Source organism: Anopheles bellator, chromosome 2, assembly GCF_943735745.2.
Source record: "Anopheles bellator chromosome 2, idAnoBellAS_SP24_06.2, whole genome shotgun sequence".
NCBI classification, from domain to species: Eukaryota; Metazoa; Arthropoda; class Insecta; order Diptera; family Culicidae; genus Anopheles; species Anopheles bellator.
In genome coordinates this window covers 15,592,642-15,612,364 of record NC_071286.1, presented here as the reverse complement: position 1 = coordinate 15,612,364, position 19,723 = coordinate 15,592,642, and the positions used below count along the sequence as shown (strand labels likewise).

The 19,723-nt window shown below is 53.9% G+C and overlaps 1 protein-coding gene across 2 annotated transcripts in view; it reads right to left on the bottom strand.

Moving 5' to 3' along the window:
• The window catches only part of LOC131211049 (steroid receptor seven-up, isoforms B/C), a 66,084-nt gene that overhangs the window by 11,577 nt on the left and 34,784 nt on the right, over positions 1–19,723 (bottom strand). For both annotated transcript variants that reach the window (XM_058204390.1, XM_058204391.1), the window contains one exon: positions 19,045–19,587. In XM_058204390.1, the coding sequence (XP_058060373.1) occupies positions 19,045–19,587 (543 nt within the window). The remainder of the gene's footprint in view (positions 1–19,044; positions 19,588–19,723) is intronic.

Below are 19,723 nucleotides of genomic sequence, written 5' to 3'. Positions count from 1 at the left end.
AACACAGCCTCACATCCTGTTGTTGTGGCTAACGAGAAACCAACATTTCGGGGGGGTTTGGCTTGGTGTTTCGGGTTTCGCACTTTGCACCGCAATGGTCACGGAGTCGCGCACTCCTCGTACGCCGTGTTGGCTGGGTAACCGACGATGAACTTGTTTTCGGTCGGAGCCGGTCTGTTTGTGTCCATTTCCCGTCTGTTCTGGATACAATTTCCGGCGTTTTCTGCGGTCCGGCGCGCATGATTCGCTCAATTCGCGGCCAGTTTTTTTGAAGGTCGAAGACAGGCGGCGACTGAACTTGACATTGGAAGCGTTCTTCCCCAGCAGGATGAGGAGCATCAACAACGCTTCCGAGCATCGAGAACTAACCAGGTCTGGCCGCAAAATATCAATCACACCGGGGGCTTTTCCCCGAGTCTAGTCATCGCCACGCCAGCGTAGAAAGGGCAAACGAGCGTCGGTTTTATGCAAAACATCATTCACATGCCCGACCCGACCCACTTTAGTCATCGATCGGTCGGTCGGTCGGTCGGTCGGTCGGATCGATCCATCTTCGCCGTGCCGGTGCGAATGCCTTATCCATCATGGCGTGTCACGTGCATGAAGGGGCACCAAATTGGAGATCAATTTTCTAACGCACGCTCTATCGACCAGCACCATCATCATCGTCATCGTCGGCGGCGGCTCCGAGGAGGATCCTTCCATCGTGGCGCGGCGAAAGGTTACACATACCGCCGGCCCAAGCAGACCCGTCCTTTTGCCCGTCCGATAAGGAGGTCAGCACTATAAAATCGGCGCTACACCGAACTTCAAGGCAACGGCGCGTGACACTAACGGATCGCGGATCGCTGGGCCGAGAGGCCGCGCGCGGCATGATCGGCTGCAAATCGGCAAGTCGCGCGTCGCCAGGGGCTATCATTAGTGTGTTCAATACCTGTTCGTTAGGACGAAGAAGAAAGCGAATGCCGCTGGGGTCGAGATTTTTGCACGCAAATATCGTGCCCCGCGGGAGGCTCCCGAGGTCCCGGCCGGCCGGGGCGGTGGGTCTCGGTGTGGTGTAATGTAATAAAAATCACAATAATCTAACGTAATGGACACGGCGCAGCGTCGACGTCGACGGTGTGCCGGCCAAAAGGCGGCAGGGCTGGAAGCTGCACTGAACGGCCACTTTGATACCCGATGCGCCTCGTCACCATCGTTCACCGATTGCAATCGCTTCGGCAGCGGCTCGGGCTCGAGGAATTGAAAGGGGCGAAAGGGGCAGCCATATGATTGACCTCGCTGCTTCGCGGCGCACTTGCGCTCATAACGTGAAGCATATTTGGTTTTATGGTCGGTGAAAGCTGAGCACATCATCTCGATGTCCATCAATATTTTGACATTATTTTATACGTTGAGCCAAAGGGCTATCGATATTTTATAAGGTTCTAACTAAAATTAAAAAATACTAGAAAAAAGGTAATCTTGATAGAGATGGAGAAGCCGCCTTGATCAGAAATAGATTTAAAGAAACAATAACGCTATCGTTGACATTTTTGTTAATTATATAATAATCTAAAATACGGAGAAACACTAGGCCGATCGAGCCCATTAGGACCGTCATTTTCAGGATCAGCATTAACCAGAGTCGGTACTTTCAGTTATTTCATTCAGAGATAATGCTTTCAGTTTCTTCTATGGCTGCATATTTCGGTCAGACAGAGTCGGTGCTACATACTTCTATCGGAGTCCAACGACCACCATTGACCAGAAGTAGCTTGGTCTTTTAGAGTCGGACCAGATTCGCTACAAGTAAGACGCGCTCCGCTCACAACAACATGGCAACATTTGGATCGCCGGAACTATTTGGTTGTAGGAAACCTCCTTTAAAAAACGCTTACATCAAGAGGCATAAACATAAATTTCGAGACCAGCCAGTGCCAGCGTTATTGTGCGTAAACCGACCGATGTTCCGTCGAGGCCGCTGCAACCGGCAATAAACATAACTCGGGCTTATCCCTCTTCGTGTCGCAACCGAGATTGTGCATCGTTTTCCGTGCCGGTCCCTTCTGCGTGTCCTCTAGAACGGCTGCCCACCGCCTATTCTCGGAGCTCGAGCTTCCACCCCAAAATGACCAATATGTCCGCCCGAAATGGGATGCATTTTCATCCAAACGTTCCCTCGTTCGGGGTGGAGTTGAAAAATCTATTACGGGAACCACAAAGCGACAGAGAATTGCAAATAAAAACCCTCGACCCGGGGCCGAGGCCTAAAAAAACCCGGGACTTGTATCACCTATCGATGACCCCTGCTCGGTAATGTTCGGCGCATTCTGAATGAATGTCGAAGGAGGGTGCCGACTGCGAGTGAGCCGGACAGGAGAGGTTCACCGGGTGGAAAGGACAATCATAAAACCACCGTAAATTACGGTGATATCGAGCGAATCTTTATTTTTGCTTTTTTGGCAAACGCTCCGGTAATAAAGCAGTAAACCGGTGGCAACCCAGAAAGCAGTGGGGTCAGTGGGAGTTTAAAATTGCTGATTAGAACATGGCCAAGAAAGCCCCTTTCTGCCCCGATCGGCGGCGGCTGGCGAACATTAATCGACCGAACTCGAGGGGTCACGCTTGCGAACTCTTGATCCTCGCCAGGCCGACTTAATCCACCGACGAGCGAGTGAGACAGAGAGAGTGAAATTAATTTTCATGTACTGCACTCTGTGGCCGTGTCCTTGGCGGTCCCGCGAGATGGTGACGCACCTCGTTAGACATTCCAGTCGTGGCCCGGTGTGCAGACAATTCCATCTGTTCGCCGGGACCTGTAATCGATTACGGGCGCATTGCCATTGTTTTTGCTGCGGTCCGTGTGAGAGACCCCGGATTGGACCGAGCCGGGCTGGGCGACCGTGGGTAGAGGGGGGGCCAAGAAATAAATCTTGCAAATATGATTAATTTGCATAATGTAATAATGCTCATCTCGCGCGCGCGCGCGCGCCCGCTGCTACGGCCGGCCACGAAGTGGTGCCGGGAGACTGAAACAGATTATGCAAAAAAGGCGACGAACTCTTCGGCGAGCCGGTCCGGGCCGAGTCCAAGCACAGAAACCGAGCTATGTTTGAACTCCAGCGTCTTGGGGCGCTGGGCACTGGATTTCGGTACGGTGGCGGGTGGGCCCTTCGTCACTATCCCTGCCTGCGCACGTGAAGAGGATGCGTGAGAAAATTAACAACTACCTGCGGAGACGAGGCGACTCTCCGCTGGTACCGCGAGAACCTTGAAGCGTTACGTTGCCTTGCTGGCCGTTCAGCAAGACTTTGTTTTGCGCCGGCGACCCTTGCGGGGCCCTTGCACGAGAAAACTGTGCGCAGCGACCGACCGTCCGAAAGGTCCGAAAAAGTTGTTGATTTTGTGTGCAGATTGCATCCTGGGATTCGGGGTGCCGGCAGCTGCGCGCGGCAGACGATGTGGTTGCCTAGATCGGGATGATCCTAATCCTGTTTGAGACTCGACCGGGTGCCATCTGTCACCGGGCATCGTTTGACCACATTTAGCCCGGAAAGCCGATCGATTATCTTCGATTGCGCCACCGGAACGGATAGCTGGCGATGCTGCGTGTGTATCTTCTGCAGCCGGATTTGGCCACCGAGGCGCAGGTCAGGTCAAGAGGAGGCGCTTCACGAGGCTCCAGGTGGCACATTTCTGCCGGAATCTAACGGACGGACGTCAATCGCACTAACGGGAGTTTACCGTGAGCGGCCCATCCCGGCATGCATTTGTTGGGATGGGCCGCGCGTTGACCACAAAATCCGACTTTTATTAGCACGTGAGCCGTAAATCACCCGCCACCCACCGGTCCACCGGTCGCGGTCCCGCAGCAGGAGGTTAATGATGCTCGCAGTTGGGATGTTTCACATGTTTTCACACCCAGCGCCAAGGCTCCTGGACGGAAGTCGCGCGCTACGCGGCTGTCATTCTATTTTGTGGCGCAAAATCGCCATCTTCACGGCCACCCAGCAGTGGCTCTCGGGGAGCGCCAGTTAACTGCTCGTTGTGCCAATTGGTTGCAATTGATGGGCCCGTTCGCCGGTGGTTTTGAGCCATTCCAAATGTCGAATCTACGAGAATTTATGCTCGGCGCTCATTAGGCTTCATTATTCGGGGTTTGATTGAGGAATCAAATATCGTAACTCAGAATCGGAACATTGCATTCTTGTCCCTCTAATCCAACAGGCCTGAAAATGGCTGTTGATGAGCTCGTGTATCGACAATTAATGAACGATGAAGAACGGTGCACGGTGAAGGTGAAGATGCAACGGACCTCTATTTTGCCGATACGGCCATTGCGCCCCCCGCGAGAACATAAACAATCGCACACAAGCATAAAATAAACATAACCCACCCAGCGCGACCCGCGATCATTGATGCCCCGTAAAGGGGACATTCAGAGCCTTCGGATCGGCCGGCCAATGGAACCGGTGAATGAAGTGACAAATGGGCCAGCCATGAATAAATTCGACCATCGCCGGTTGCGCCGGGACAAAACATTAGCGTGCGGCGTTAATGCAAAACCCTCCCCGATCCGGTCAGGTTTTGGGGCCCAAAATTCAAACACATCGCCGCCGTATGGGTGTGCCTTTTTCATTCACATAGAGCGGTGGGTGTGGTGGCCGGCTGGCGGCCCAACCCAAAAGCGCGCCCGGTCAACGGGCCGGGGAATGGCTTTTTGATATTAATTTTCAATTAAAAACAAACAGGTTCAGCGTTTAATCGATTTTATGTGATGGTAAAATTATTCAAATTCCGCTTTTATTTTGGTGTTTTTACGTTTATGATGTCCCCGGGCCGGGCCCGGATTAACGTTCCGCCCGCCGATCGTTCGCGTGGTGTGCACCGTGCAAGATATCGGGAGGCTCCGAATCGGGACCTCCTGAGAGTGGGCAGGCTGGTTCGAGCCGCCAACGGACCGGACCCAATAAGAAGGGTAATAATACGTGTAATAATGTTAATAACAACAGTAATACTCCATCCGGGGCCGGACCCGGGTTGGATCGAATGGCGGTGCACCGCACCGTTCCGCGACCACTTTACGGCTTTGGCCGGGGCCGGGAAGTTTTGGTTCGGATTTAATACGCTTTCGGTGTCGGATTGACAATTTTTTTGCTGCATTCCGGACACTGCGCATCCGACAGAGAGAGAGAGAGAGAGAGGGCGTACCGGGGCAAGATTGAGCAGCTCGGATTTAATGAGATTATAATTTATGCTAAGTGTAATAAAACGACGCATAGCCGTTGACAATTATTGTTGCCGGTGACCATTCCCGCGCGGCGGCAACGGCGGCACGGATTGTCTGCGGCGGAGTCGGAAAGTTTGTCCCCACCCCGGATCCGGGTGGATCGTGGTTCTTTTACGAGCCCATAAACACCGCGCGGATTCGGAGAGGGCTCCGGCACACCGAAAAGCACATCAAAATGGAACTATCCGGCGGGGAACTCTATCGGACCGGGGGCCTTTTAATGGCCGTCTCTATCGCCGCCGAAGGTGTTGGTCCGACATGTGTCCGCGCGCGATGGTCAGTTCTGGTGATGATCCCGGCCGCGATCGGCCGATCGATCGATCGATCGGGAGAGATTCCATTTTACGACCGTACAAATTGTCCACTAGCCACGGGGCTGATTAAATCGATTAAAGTCGCCGGTCAACCGGCCGGTGGACCCGGGGGCCGCCAGGGTGGTTGCGTGTGATTTATGGTCCAAAAGCTGCGCTTAGCGTTGCCTCGAAAGGTGGAGCCGGTGACCGCAAACACGCCGCTCGGGCCGGCCCGGCTCGGTCGAGCGTTTCGCGAATTTATGGTATGGTTCCGAAATTGAAATTAAAACGAAACGGACCTCGGTCCGGATGGTGGTCCGCTCTAATTAGCAAAACTTGGCACACAAAACCATGGTTGGGGTAGAGATGCAGTGTCCAGGGACCACCCCGGGGATGCAGTTGAGAGCGGCCGACGAAAAATACGCAACCAACCCGCCTTAATGGCTAAAGAGTTCGGTTATGCTGGTTTCGGTTATTCCTGGCAGCCCGGGTCGTAAAAACGCATAATCGATCGCAGTGCTGTGCCAACGATCCACGGGCACGGGAACACCGTTTTTATGATCCCCGCGCCCCTTTCCCCCCCCGCGGTAACTTTCTTCGTGGAACGATCCGCTGTTTCCGCATATCGGTGGGGTAAGATATTAACACTTCTTTAATGGCGCGCGATCGCCGATCCGATCCGATCCGCGTGACACTTGACCACCGGCGCACGGTTTTATGGCTCCCACCGCGCCAAGGTGTGTCACCGCGTGCCGCTCTCGCCAGGATAATAAAAGCAGATCTCCGGTGCCGCTTGATCCGCGCCCAATCATCATATGAACGGGTCCCAATATTGGGTACGCCACACGCGACGTGATCGTTAAGATGCCGGTTGCCAGTTCGATAAACTCATTAACCGTGTGGGTGTCGTGGATGGGTGGGGCCGTGTGACCTTTCACTGTTTTTTATCCCGTTTTGCCGTTTTTCATTAACGACTTCAATAAGCCGTCCGTCTCCGTCCTGGGGTTTTATGGGCCTTTTTATTCCAACCCCCTGGCGGCCGTTTTGAATAAAGTGCAATCGCGGGTGGCGGTAGCTTTTGGGTGTTTCCATTTTCTAAAGACCTCTACGATAGTCTGCGTGTGCCTGGTACTTTTGGAATGTCGTGGGCTATTTTCGTCCGCCATGAATAGTTCCAGCGAAAACACGAAGATCGCGGAAGATTCAAGGCGAAACTGTACTGGATTTTAGCTTCCTCCAGTGCTGTGACGTCATACGTCGTCCGATGTCCGAAAAAGACTCAACTCATCCCTAAGAAGCGTGTCCAGCGCACGCTTCATACAATTTGTAGCTTTGTGAACACCGGGCGATCATGCTGCGCTGTCCAGTCCAGTGTCCACAGCTCTCAGCTCTTTCAAAGGCCGGTCGTCCGGTTGATCGTGTGTTTGTTTGCAGCAGACTGTCGCTGTCCGTCGGCAATGTTTTGTCTCCTGGAGAGCCCATTTATCTAATCGAACAGGACACCGGTCCCACGTGGCCCCCGGGAAACACAGTCATCAGCCAACATAAGGCGACACAAGGTAAACACCTAATTTATTATCTTCACGCTGCTGCCTCCGCTTTGTTTCCAGTCGTCCGGGGTTCCCGAAACGCCGCCGGCCCTGGCAGCGCCTCTATAATAGGCCCTAATAGTGACACACTCCACGATCCGGAGCGCCCCCGAGCGGGGTATGTTTTTAGGTGTTGTTTTGGGTTTGTTTCGATAAATCTTCTTCGCCGGGACATAATAGACGCGCAGCAGCACCTTCGGAGGATCCTCGCACAGAGGTGGTTGTCAAAGCAGAGATGATTTTGTTTTGGTTCCCGTTCCCGGTGTTCACTGCTGGAACTGTGTCGGTGAATGGAACTACAAATGAGTGTTCCAGGGTGTTCCACGGGGATGGTCTAGGTCCGCGTTGCTGCATCCGACAAAAGCGCAACCCAACGTGTTGGTTCGCTGGGCAAGGGGATCGGGACCGTTTGAAGTTTGCCAGCTCCGCCAGAGAACGCAAGTCCGCATCGTCCGCATCGGCGAGTGGATGTCGATTTATGGTCGGTCAGCAGCCCGGTTGCCGTCTTCCACCGCCGATGATCCTGTGTGCCTTGGAGAGCCCAGAACAATTCCGAGGATCGGAGAGCGCTAACATGGGTCGTACAAACGATCCTTTATTGTTCTGACCCAGTGTGCTTGCTGGGATCCGGGGGCCTCCAGGGGCCCCTAGAGCGGCTGCCGACGGGCGCACGACGATAATGGTACTGGACCGCTGCTTATCGCGTTGCGCTGCGCGGAAACTTCCACTTTATCGCTCCTCGCTCCGAGAATCCGATTCACCCGAGCGAAGGCTCCCAGACACTGAACGTATGATTTATGACCACCGGCTCCGGTGAGCTGGTCTGGGTCGAGAGCAATCGGTCCACCTCGTCCATCTCCATATCTGGGAGTTGATGGGTTTGCTGGACCCGAGCGGAGGATCGCGAAACTCGCGGAACCTGAAACCCGCGCCCGCAGATCGTTCCTGGATAGAGCCAGAGTCCGAGTCGGGTTTGCTTTGTGAGGTGTTAAATTTATAAATTGCACTCCGCGCAGAGTCCGGGGCGCAGCTCGTGTGAGAACACGATGTAGTACAGTGGTTTCTGAAGTTCCGCTTCTCCAGGTCTCCAAGACTCCGCTCGCTGGCTATCCAGTGGTTCGCCGTCGGAAACCGGGCCATATGTTGGGGTACAGCTGGGGTACTCCAGTCCAAAAAAATGGTTATATCTTGCCCGGCCGACGCAGCGGGAGTTTTTGTCATTTTCATTTATTCAATAATAAATATTTGTGTAGCTCTGGCTCTTTCTGTCTTGTGGACTCTGTTGGGGGGGGTTCCACAAGGTGTCCGACCGACCAGCGCAGACACTAAGACACCGGCTAAGACGGGGTCCAAAATCGATTGGCTCTTGGTTCGCGCTCTAGGGCTCTCTCTTTCTCTCGCAAGCACCTCACGTAGGCACCAAATCAGGACCCAGCGGGAGCTCCCAAGAAAGTTGAAAGCAACTTTTCGCTTTCCCGAACCCTGAGCCGTCACCGGGCCTGTGTGCTGTGCCTTATCTGATTTCGATTCTGGACGCCTCCTGCGCCCAAACCCCGTCGGACAGCGCCGGAGGCTAGCCAAGGTTGTGCCCTCCAGGATGTGCCCTATCGTCAGCCACCCGGTGACCAGCGACCAGGTGGAACCCTGCGGCGACCTGTCATAAATCAGGCATCGAAATGAAGTGTAAATATTGCGCGATTAGTTAATTATTAATGATTTATTCAATTTTGCGCCACCATCAGTCGGTGTGGTGCCGAGGGGGGTTTGAGGGTCCCATCCCAACGTGCCGTCAGCTGAGTCATCCTGCGAGATAACCTTTTGTCTGTTACGCACTGAAAAGTGTCTGGAACCGCCGTCACCCAGAGGCTTCACTTTCTCACCTCGCTGGGCCGGGGCGAAGCGAAATACCAACCCCTTCCCGGGTCGCAGAAGCCTGCGCTCCGAGTCCTGAGAAACGCAACCCCAGATATCAATCATTTATGACACACGCGAAGAAGCGCGAAGATGCTTTTGCCCGGGGTTCCGACGGTGCGCTTTCTATCGGACATTCCAGCCCTATTGGCCCTACCCGGACATACCACAATTGCACTTTTTCAATCGCTTTCAAGTGCACCTGCACCGCATGCCGTGTGTGATGTTGGGGGCCGTCTTCGGGTGTCCTGTAATGAGCCGTGTAATGGCGACCTACCGTGTTCCGTGTTGGTTACGGATTCAATCAGCCAGTTCCTCCCGGGGGCTTAGCCGGGCATTGTTAGCGAGCTGGCGAGGCCACGGTTAGCTCGCCCGCGGTTTTATGGCGGGACCAGCCCTGACCCAGCATAACTCGACTGCGACCCCCTGGACCTGGATGGTTAGAGAATCGGTTCTGTCTGCGGGCGCGGTCGAGTTTGATCTCCTTCTAGTCCGAGTCGTGGGGTCGTGTCAGTTTTATTGCCCTCGTCTGCAGTCGTGCAGCAGTCGGCGAGTGCATGTGCAGGCCATAAAGCTCCTTTCCGATCAGAACACCGTGTACTTCTTCTCACCTTTGAAGGGTCCGATGGCTGGAAGAGCCTCACGCGTGGAACTCCTCGCGTGAGTCTCCCGTCCGATTACGATTTTAATTTGATTGAATCGGAGCGAGTTCGGTCGGTGGGCTGGCTGTTCGAGTGAGTTGAAGTGGAAACTGAAGCGCAACCTCGATTACATTACACCCTTACAGTGCGCGGCCGTTGTGGCGGAAAATCGGCATCGCAAACACGGTGCGGATACGGTCCCGGATCCCGGAGCATCGCAACCGGCAACGTAAACACCGAGCACCGACACCGGTGCAAACACTGTGCATGGGTGCGAAATAATGGCTAAAGTGTAACTCAAATGATAAAATTGAAAATAACCTCCACCCAAACCGCTGCCTGGGTGGATTTTTCCCCGTGGCTTCGACTGCCAGCCGGAAGCCGGGCGATGAGATAGCGCCGCTCTCGTGCGCGCGATGAGCGATAATAATATTCTCGTGAAAATTAAATAAAAATATCAACTTCGTCCGCTCATCCCCGGTTATTGTGGGTGCCGATCCGCACGCAGATCCTTCCAGCGCAGGATTTTCGCCGTTTCGGCCCCGTGGGACACAAGAAGAAACTTGGCGCCGGCAGCCATACCAGCCAGATCCCTCTGGAACGGCTCCGGAAATGACGGAAATGTTGCTCACGGTTAGCCGATGCTCGGTCTGCCGTTTAACCTTCGCGGCCGTCTTCGCTTGGATCCGGCCGGGCCGGGAAAAATGGGGCGATTTTTCGCGACAAAAAAGGGGTTAAATTTCATCACCCACTCGAGGCGGCAGCTTCGTCTCTCGAGTCTATTGTTGTTTATTTATCTTCTTAATTTGATTCGCTTTCATTGTGCCACTGCCGCCACGCTGTGCCGTGCTGGATGGGGTTTTTTCGGCAGAGAGTTTCGGCAAAAGGTTAGGGGTTCTTCTAATTTGGTGTCGTCGCGGTTGCGGTGGATTTTTGTAAAGCCTCGGCTCTGTTTGGGGGATCTGGATCGCCAAACGGCTTGATGTTGGTGTTTTGTTTTGAACATTTTAGTTACTGTACTGCGTTGGCAAACATTACAGACCAGCTTTGCCGTTGGAGATAAATAATTATTGATTTTATAATGTTCGAAGCTGATGTATCAAATTTGCCAAAAATGTTCTCTTGGGTGGTTAATAATTCTTCTTAAACTTGAATAAGCTTGAGAAACCCTGGACATTGGAAAACCGAGGTTCCAATGTTCTAAAATACTTTGTTTGTATTTTGTGTAAAAGGTGATCATACCATCGAGAAGCTTAATTACTTGTTTATCGACGAGATAGTTCGAGAATAGCTTAACATGAATGATGTTTTGCTTATGCTATTGGAATTGCTAACAGTCTATATCCAATTCACTTCCCTTCGCAAGCATAGAGAACTACACCGTGTCATCATGATGTAAGCTATTTAAATGTTAAATAACTACGCTATTTGTTATCGATCTTGACAAATCAGCCAGATTCAAAAATTTAAATCTATGCCGTTTTATTTATAGATCAATTTACGTAAAGCGCTAAACAGACATTGAAAATAATCGTTAAACTGTGAAAACCGTGCGTACCGATTTATGTCGAATTTCTTCTTACTTCCTTTTGTGAAGCTAAACGGCACGGGTTAACGAGTCAAAAAACGGCACGCTAATTAAACCTTGTTGATTTGTTAAAATCGACCAAAAAGTTGCGTAGTTATTTATTATTTAAATGGGTTGTGTTATCATGACGCACTCTGTAGAAAATCTGGTTCCATCCTAAGGATAACAACCTTCAAATTCAAGCCATGTGCTTGTCGTTACCATCCACGCCTGATCTAGAAACTGTCCCCATCACTATCGATGAGCTAAGTCCACGCGTTCGGTCGCTGGCGCTATCGCGACGCCAGGAATCAGTCGCCGTGCGGTAAAAACCCGCAGCAAAGTCCGACCCTGCCATTCGCCATCGTCGGCGGCGGAAGCGTTTGTTGTTTTTAGGTTAAAGTCCGAGCCGCCGAGTGGGAAAAAAGTCCAACGGCCGCCCTGTTGTGTGTTACTACGTCTCGGTGCCGCTGCTGCACACTGGCAGTGGCGGTGGCCATTGTTTCCCGTTTCGCCCGGAAAACCTCCGGAACCTCCGTTGGGTGTAACGGAAAACCTCGGAAAAATTAATAATATGGCTTACGAAGGGGATTATTTTTCCCTGTCAGCCTCCGGACCGGAACTTCCCTTTGTCGGGTTCGTCGCACGGTGACCGATTTTGGGTCGTACCGGCATCGATTTCAGTGGCCCAACACACCCCCCCCCAAGGATCCCGGGGTTCCGCTTCCCGGCGCCAATGGCCGCGATGCAGTTCCGGGCGCGCGGGCTAAAGGGCGCGATGAGTTCGCGCCGCGTGTGTGTCGAATGTTATTTTTAGTCTAGCGGTCTCCTGTTTTGGTCCTGACCGGACCTGACGGTGCACTGGTCTGCCCATCAGATATCGCGCGGAAGCCCCGTTCTATGTTGGCGCCCGCTCCGCAAACAAAGCCGGTGAGCCTTGGTGGAAGAGCTCTCGGTGGCCGCCATTTTTTTTGGGGACGTATGGAGCCGACCGACGATATTTGCGGAATCGTCCAAAATCCGTACGAGAGCGGCCCTCTTTTTTGTGACACACAAGGTCGGGTGCGCCACTAAAGAGCTTAACGTTTTCATTTTGTTTTCGGAACCGGCCGCCGGCTTACCCATGTGGTGATCGAAATGGCCACAGTCCGGCGCCGGTCCATCTCTGGTGTGGCCGGTCTATCGCGGTCCGAACCGAGCGTCCACCCGAGGCAACCCAAGGATTATACTATTTTATTATATTTAAGGTGATTAAGGTTAGGTTAGACACTCCGGACCCCGGCCGGATCGTCTCGGCTCCTGGCTGTACTGGGATGTAATTGCCGAGTGGCTTTTTGGGCGCTGCTCACCACGGCGATTACGGCGCAGGAAACTGGCCATCCGGTGACTAGGCTGACCTACCGAAATGACCTCCGACTTGGAAGTGTCCACAGAAAAGCGATCACCTTTCACCCCGCCCGGAACCAATCGGTGTGAACGAGCACGGAAACTACTCTTCTGGATTGGGTTGAACTTCCCCAACTTTGCTGGATGGCCACCTTGGGCTAGTAAATCTAGACTACTGGCTGGCTAGCGAGCGGCTTATCGCGCACTTCTCACGGGTCGCGACGGGTCACGTTACACGGCCAGTGGCCCATTTTTATGTTCCTCGGCTCCGACGCCGAATTACATAAACTACCCGACCGGAAGTGCAGCCCAATTCCCAGCCTAACTCACCGGCATTGTAATTCGGGAGTTACACCGGTGCGGTGCCACCGGAAGTGAGCCTTAGGTGACGAATTGGCGGCAGACAGATTAACAAGGATTTAGCGGGACTTTTGGAGCGGCGCTCCAAAATCCGGAAGCCGGATCCGACAATGTGGGCAATGGCTTAAATTAGCCCGAGACAAGCCATCCGGACCACATTTTCCTGCCGATTGATTACACCGGAGCCGAATTTGACACGCAGCGTGGCCAACGAAGCGCAAGCTGATAAAAGCGCGTCCCGTTTTATTATTAATCTATGAGGCAGTAATGATGCAATGCTGGTAATGCTATCTGGTGATCGGTAGTTGTTGGTCGCAGCGAGCCCCGAGTCTCGAGAGCGCGTTGGGTAGTGTTGAAGTGTCAAGTGTCAGTGTCGCCTGCCACGCTGCTGGGTAACGGTCCCCGACGCAAGCCTAATCCCTGAGCGCGACCTTTCGCACCTATTTCTGTCGTTCTTTTTTTTTTCTCACTGCAGTTTTATAAGCAATTTCATTCGCAATTTACCACATCGGCCCGAAGGGACGAGACAGTAATGGTGTGCGTGAAGCGAATGCGGGCCAGAGGTGACGACCTAAGCCATCGGTGCTTGGCTCACGTGTGCAAACAGTTGCGTTTGCGCCGTGGCCGGTGCACTCGAGTGCAACACGCGGCTCTGCACGGCTCTGTGCCCTGCGCATCGTGGAAAGGTGACAAAATTTTAAAATTATGCCCCGTGGCCCCTAGCGATGACTTCGGGGCGCGCGAGTTTAGTGAAGTGATAATTAACCTCTTTCCGAGCTCGGCCGCAGAATGCCAAATGAATTAAATTATAATTAAAATATCCACCACCAGGGTGTTCTGCGCTAAGGTTTCTCCACCGGGAATTTGTGGCGTGGCGTACTCGCCACTAAATCATATTATCCTTCCGTGTGGCGATCAAAGGCCCTTATCGCTGCCGGCAACGGGCGGCCAGCCGGAAGGTGCTAAATGGTAGCAAGTGTTGGGTCGTGTGTCGTCCATTTGTACCGGATAGGCTGGCGAAGTGAGGCCACCCGCGACCCCCGCGGAGGGGTGGGTATGTAAATTATGTTGCCTGACCGCAAGCCAGCCAGCCGAAAAGTTCCGCCGCAGGGCGAAGCACCACTCCGGGGCAATTGAAGTCTGCGAAGCACCCAAAAAGGGTTGGCTTAGGGTTGATTATTTATACCATTAATCGGATCGCGGCATCATCACACTCCGAGGGGTTAAGCTGTTGTTGTTTTGCTTCTCGGGCCGCTTGGCTTCTAATTTTTTTGCGCGCCCGTCGGGTCACACACAGCATTTATTTCGTAACCTAATAAATGTGCCATTTTTAGAAACCAGATAAGGAATCCCGGGCGGGCGACAGTCGGCAACTGCGAGGGTGACTTCAAGCAGATTCCAGAAGCTACTTCCTTACGGCCCGGCCTGGAAGGGGCTGCTCCTTTGATTAGAAGACTCAGAACTCAATTCTTATGCCCTTTTCGACGTGGAGCGTAACCAATCGGCAAATGTCACTGTCACCGGTGGCCCGCTTTGTTTCGGGAAAGTGTCAGAAGAATTCGTTACGGTCAGCGGCGGGTGCTGTCGAGCATGTCAGCAGCGCCCTTTCGCGAAAGGAAGTTGACATTTCGGCTGCTAAATTCCAGGGACCAGATTCGTCGGACCCGGACTCAAAAGGGCAGAAGCAGAGCGTTATTAAATTAGAAGAAGGGATACGCTTGCCCCCTGTTATTAGCATAGCACCTTTGACCACCGATCCATTGTTTTGTGGCATTAGTTTTGATATGTAAATTTGGTGCCAAGATTACACACCAGGCGGCGCACTCGGTGGTGCGTGAGGGTGCCTTAAGCTCGATGATCGGGATCGGGAGCGACGATAAAGACACGACCCGGCTTCGGCTTTGTAACGGGCGGGGTCGAAGATTAGTTGACTGGATAAGAGTGCAAACAACATGCGCCTCAGCTCCACACGTCCACATGTTCGTGTTGGTGGAGAGAACGGGGCAAACAGTTTAATTTATTAGTCCCAACTAGTGGCGGCAAACTTTGTCCTATACCCGGATCCCGGGTCCCGTTGGCCGGTCGCAGAAGAGAAACTTTTGGAACACCCATCTCGGTGGCCCTAATTTTGTGGGGAACGGTCGAAGCCGTACCGGGAGATAAAACGGTGGAATCAATTTGGAGAAACACGGGCACCCAAGGTAGCTGTTCCGTCGAAAGTTCTGGGTTACGAGGTGATACCTCTGTGCATGCTAATTAATCCTAAGCTCTCTTTCTCTCCATCAGGAGTTTAATGATTTCTGGTACTTCCGCTTCCGAAAGAAGCGGCTCACTGTCAAGCGTGCGCGATGTATTGGAATTTATCGTCCGTACGTGCAGCACGTGACACTACAGATGGCGTACTCCCAAACCAGCTCTATTCTCTCCCTGAATTTGGGCGAATTACAGTAGAAAACATTTGGAAAAATTCCTGCCTGACGTCATGGCCACTTCCGCAGATCGCACAGACACGAACAACGATCGCTACAACAAATCGACCAAATTATTCACCGGCCGGGAAACGGGATACCGTTGTGGTAGTGACTCAGAGAGCCTGAGTCAGGATGTTCCGACTGCAGATGTGTCACATTCCACCAGGCCAAGCACGGAGATACTTTGGCCAGATCTGGTCCGTTGTTTGATGTGGTTTAAAGTTGCGCCCCAATCGGGAAAAACAAAACCGGGAACGGACTGCGGTGAAAAATCGGCTCCTCCGTGGACAGGGGAGTCGGAGAAAATTGGAAAACATCCCACAGACACACATGACACACGTGGCGTGGCGCGGCACAAATTTATTGAGCGGAAGAAATTGATTTACAATAATTCTTGCGCTTTGCTGATTTTTATTTATGGCTCTCCGCGCGGCTGCCAAGATCGCTGGTGCTCCCGCATTCCCGAGGCTGTGTTTTCCCGGAATCCGAGTTGGGTGGAAAATCAAAAGTTTTTCCGCTCGTGGACCATAAACCCATAAATAATGAATTTCGAGTTGATAAAAGCATCATAATGATCCCGGCAAAGTAGCATTGGGGACGCCGCCAGATTCCCCCGGGAGTTACGTGACAACCACCGGACAAGTCCAACTCTCGTTGGTGGCGCTTTCCAATCGCGAGCCGCCTGATTCGGACTCGGCGTGACCATTGGGCGCATGTAAACACCGCTAATTTACCACCGACCGATAAGCCAGCCAGCCAGCAACGGGACCGGAACCTTAGAGTCAGCGTGGTCCGTGTTCGTGTCGCTAAAGAGGCGCCAAGAGTCGTAACATCTTGGCACGAATGGCTTCGGCAGAGGTCAGATCGGAGCCCAGTGGCCGCCGATGCTGGTACCTCGGCTCGCTCGGGCTTGGTGAAATAATTTCAATTTAATTTCCACGAAACATGCATCGTCCAAAAAGTCCACCCGTCGGTCCCGGATAGGTTCGTACGGGGTGCTCTACGGGCGCCCAGGGTTCCCCGTGGCGTGCTGGGTTGGTGTGACCATCTCGGTGACCTTTCCGCCCGTGTATCGGGTCTTGGGAAGCTGGAATCCACAAAAGGACTACCGACCCGCGGTCCGAGGCGGTCCGTGCCTCACGGTGGACCCGCACCGCACTCTAATCTTGCGGCGAGATCCTTCCGTTTCGGTAGAACGTCTCCCGCGCCGCGGTACGTTTTATTTATGCACCAGTTACGGGTGGACGGGCGCGCAGACCCTTGCGGCGTGGGCTACCGACTTCAGCTGGCGTGTGCGCGCGCGGGAGTGATGGGCAGCCGCCGCCGCAACGTCACGAAACGGACGTTCCGTTTGTGGCGGGCGCGCGTTGATGATGATGATGAAGATGAAAATGCACGAGACATGAATTCATGTTTTGCGTTTGTTTCACTTCACATCTTCCATCGCCCCGAAGTATGCTCCCGACGACACCCTCTTGGACGCGGCGGCGGTTGGAGAGATCCGGACCCGGACCCTCGGTGCCAAGCAAGTACAAAGCAAACAACGAATTCCTCAAGAGGAGGCGCACAACCGGAGGAGACATAACAGAGTCTCCGGTCCGCGGTGCAATCGGCGTCCCGCTCAACACGACGTGGCTGCTGCTATCCGAATGGTACATGGCGCGCGAATCGTCGACTGCAGAGAGCGAGCCGCATCCTTCTTCGCCCTGGTGATGCTTGGGAATTTGGAGTATGTGACGTAGCGTCGCTCCGACGTCCGCCGGCCGTCTTGCCGGGGAACCACCACGCCAAGAAGTGTACGCAAATTCTCGAGAAGTTGTACAACCTAATCCTATCGAAGGCAAGAGGAGGACCCGAGGCACACGGAACGACGTGGATGACGACACGATTTCTGACGAACTGTGTGACTGTGTGGCGCTGGGCGCACGGGGAGGAAGATTGCATCAAATGTGCAAAAATGCGACAAACATGGCATCGTGAGGACCACGATGGTACGGTACCGATTTGTCCTACCGACTTCTACGGGGGACTTCTACGGGCTCTACTCACAGCAAGACCGACAGAGCAAGACACTAAATCAATCGATGGCTCACTGACTTGTTCGGGACGATCAGCGAACCGCAATTTGGGAGACTGCACCGGGAAGCGGTCGGGAAACGAGAGCGAAAGAAGAGCTAAACTCAGAACACGGGATCGGGTTATTTTTGTACTAACGAAAAGCGCATTTATTTCTACTTCTTGGGGACGACGACGACGACGACGGACCTGTGTCCAATCCGCGGCCCACCTATCCTATCCGATCAGCCGAACCGAAGGGGTTGAGACAGGAGGGCGGACTGGGAGACGGAACAGAACCGGTCGACCGGGAGGGAATGTACACGGAGCTAGGAATCTACATAACCAACTCTTACGGTCCAACGGAAGATTAATCAATAAGTTTAAGGTTAGATAAATAGACACCACAATAAATAGCTACAGACTAATACTAGAGTTACAGTTGGCAGCTTATCCGCTCGGTTTTTGGTAACTAGCCCAACGACGCTTATCGCTACTTCAACCTCTCCAACTAAGAGGAGGTATTCTAGAAGTTACACTAGGTACACTCTTTACAGGCTACGCGATGGTATGGTGTTTCAAGTGACCGACACGCCGGTCAAGGGAAAGATCATAGCATCGACCACTAGTACCACTACTACCACTAATACTACTACTGCTTCTGCTGCTGCTGCTGCTAGGGCCCTACCGGCGACTACTCCACGGGCTGTAGGGCGAAAACTTGTAGTCGGCGCCGGCGACGGTGCCACTGACACCGCCGCCACCACCACCTGCGCCACCACCGCCGGCACTGTACGGGCTGAAGATGCCGCCGGTGCCGAAGCTGGGCGACCCAAACGCCCCGCCGTACGGGCTGCTGCTGCTCAGGTTCACGAAGTCATCCAACGTCCCGTGGTAGGACCGGTTGGGTGTGTTCTGGTGGAAACTGAACAGCGGCAGCGGTGGCGTCTTCGATTGCGCATTGCTGCCAAACAGTGCCCCGACACCGGCCGCCACCAGCGAGGGCGATGCTACGCTGCGGCCGGATCCGGTGCCGGGGACTGACGTCGTCGTGTGCGGGGTTAGATTGTGGTTGACCGTTTTCAGGTCATTATTGTTATTATGGAGGTGGGATGTGGTGGTGGAGGACGAGGGGGTCGTGGATTCGGTGGCGGCCGGCAGGGTCGTCGTCGTCGTCACCGAGGGTGACGCAATAGACGAAGGGACACCGTGGCCGCCAGCACTGCCTTCGACACCCGACGTCGAGACCATGGACGTGGAGGAGCCCAACGACGAGTTGCCGCTGGAGCTCGAGTTGAGGGTGTGGTTGTGGGAGGAGGTGTTCGGGGATCGGCTAGGTTCCGTGGGTAGCGTGGAACCAGTACTGCCGGAACCACGGCGGTACTGGTGCACCTGCACCAGATGGATGACGTCCGACTCGGACTGGAGGGAGGGGAGCTGGGTGGCGGTTTTGGCAAGCAGTGCGGGGACATCGCCGAACAGATTGTCCAGCAATTTACCTGTGGTGAAGAGGACGATCGCCTTCAGGCAGGAGTACTCGGCCGAGTCCACGTGCAGGGCCTTCAGCTTCTCCACCTGCTCCTGGAATATCCGGATGTGGTCCATGAACGCGACAACCCGGTCCGCGGCCATCGGCGACGCGTGGAGACCGGCCGCGGCCAGGAGGGGGGCGACGTGCAGGGGCATCGAGCACTGGGACGCGTTCAGCACGAACAGCTCGGACCAGACGAGCCGCAGCAGGGCCACCTGGTCGGTGACCTGGAGATCCGGGAAGAAGGGGATGTTGCGGGCCCACTCGACCGCCGAGAACAGCAGCCGGGCGGCCAGCTCGCAGATGTTGTCGATGCCCATGATGTTGTTCGTCTGCATGCACTGGCCGTACCGGGACGTCGGGTACGGTTCCGCCCGCAGCAGCAGCGAGATGTAGGAACTGAGATACGAGTGGCCATTGAAGCCGGCCACGGCGTCACCGTTCGGTATCGAGTACTGGCCGTAAGGGATGCCCGGGGGCTGCGACGGTGGCACCCGTCCTCGCTGGACCGCTGTAAAGAGAGGGGACAAAAGGTAGAAGTTAGCCTCCGTTAGTCAAATGCTCCAACCAATTGCTCAAGTCGCCGAAAAGCCTAGTGGCCCAGTAGCTCCCCCGGGGGAACTACTGGGTTGTTCAATAAGTATTGC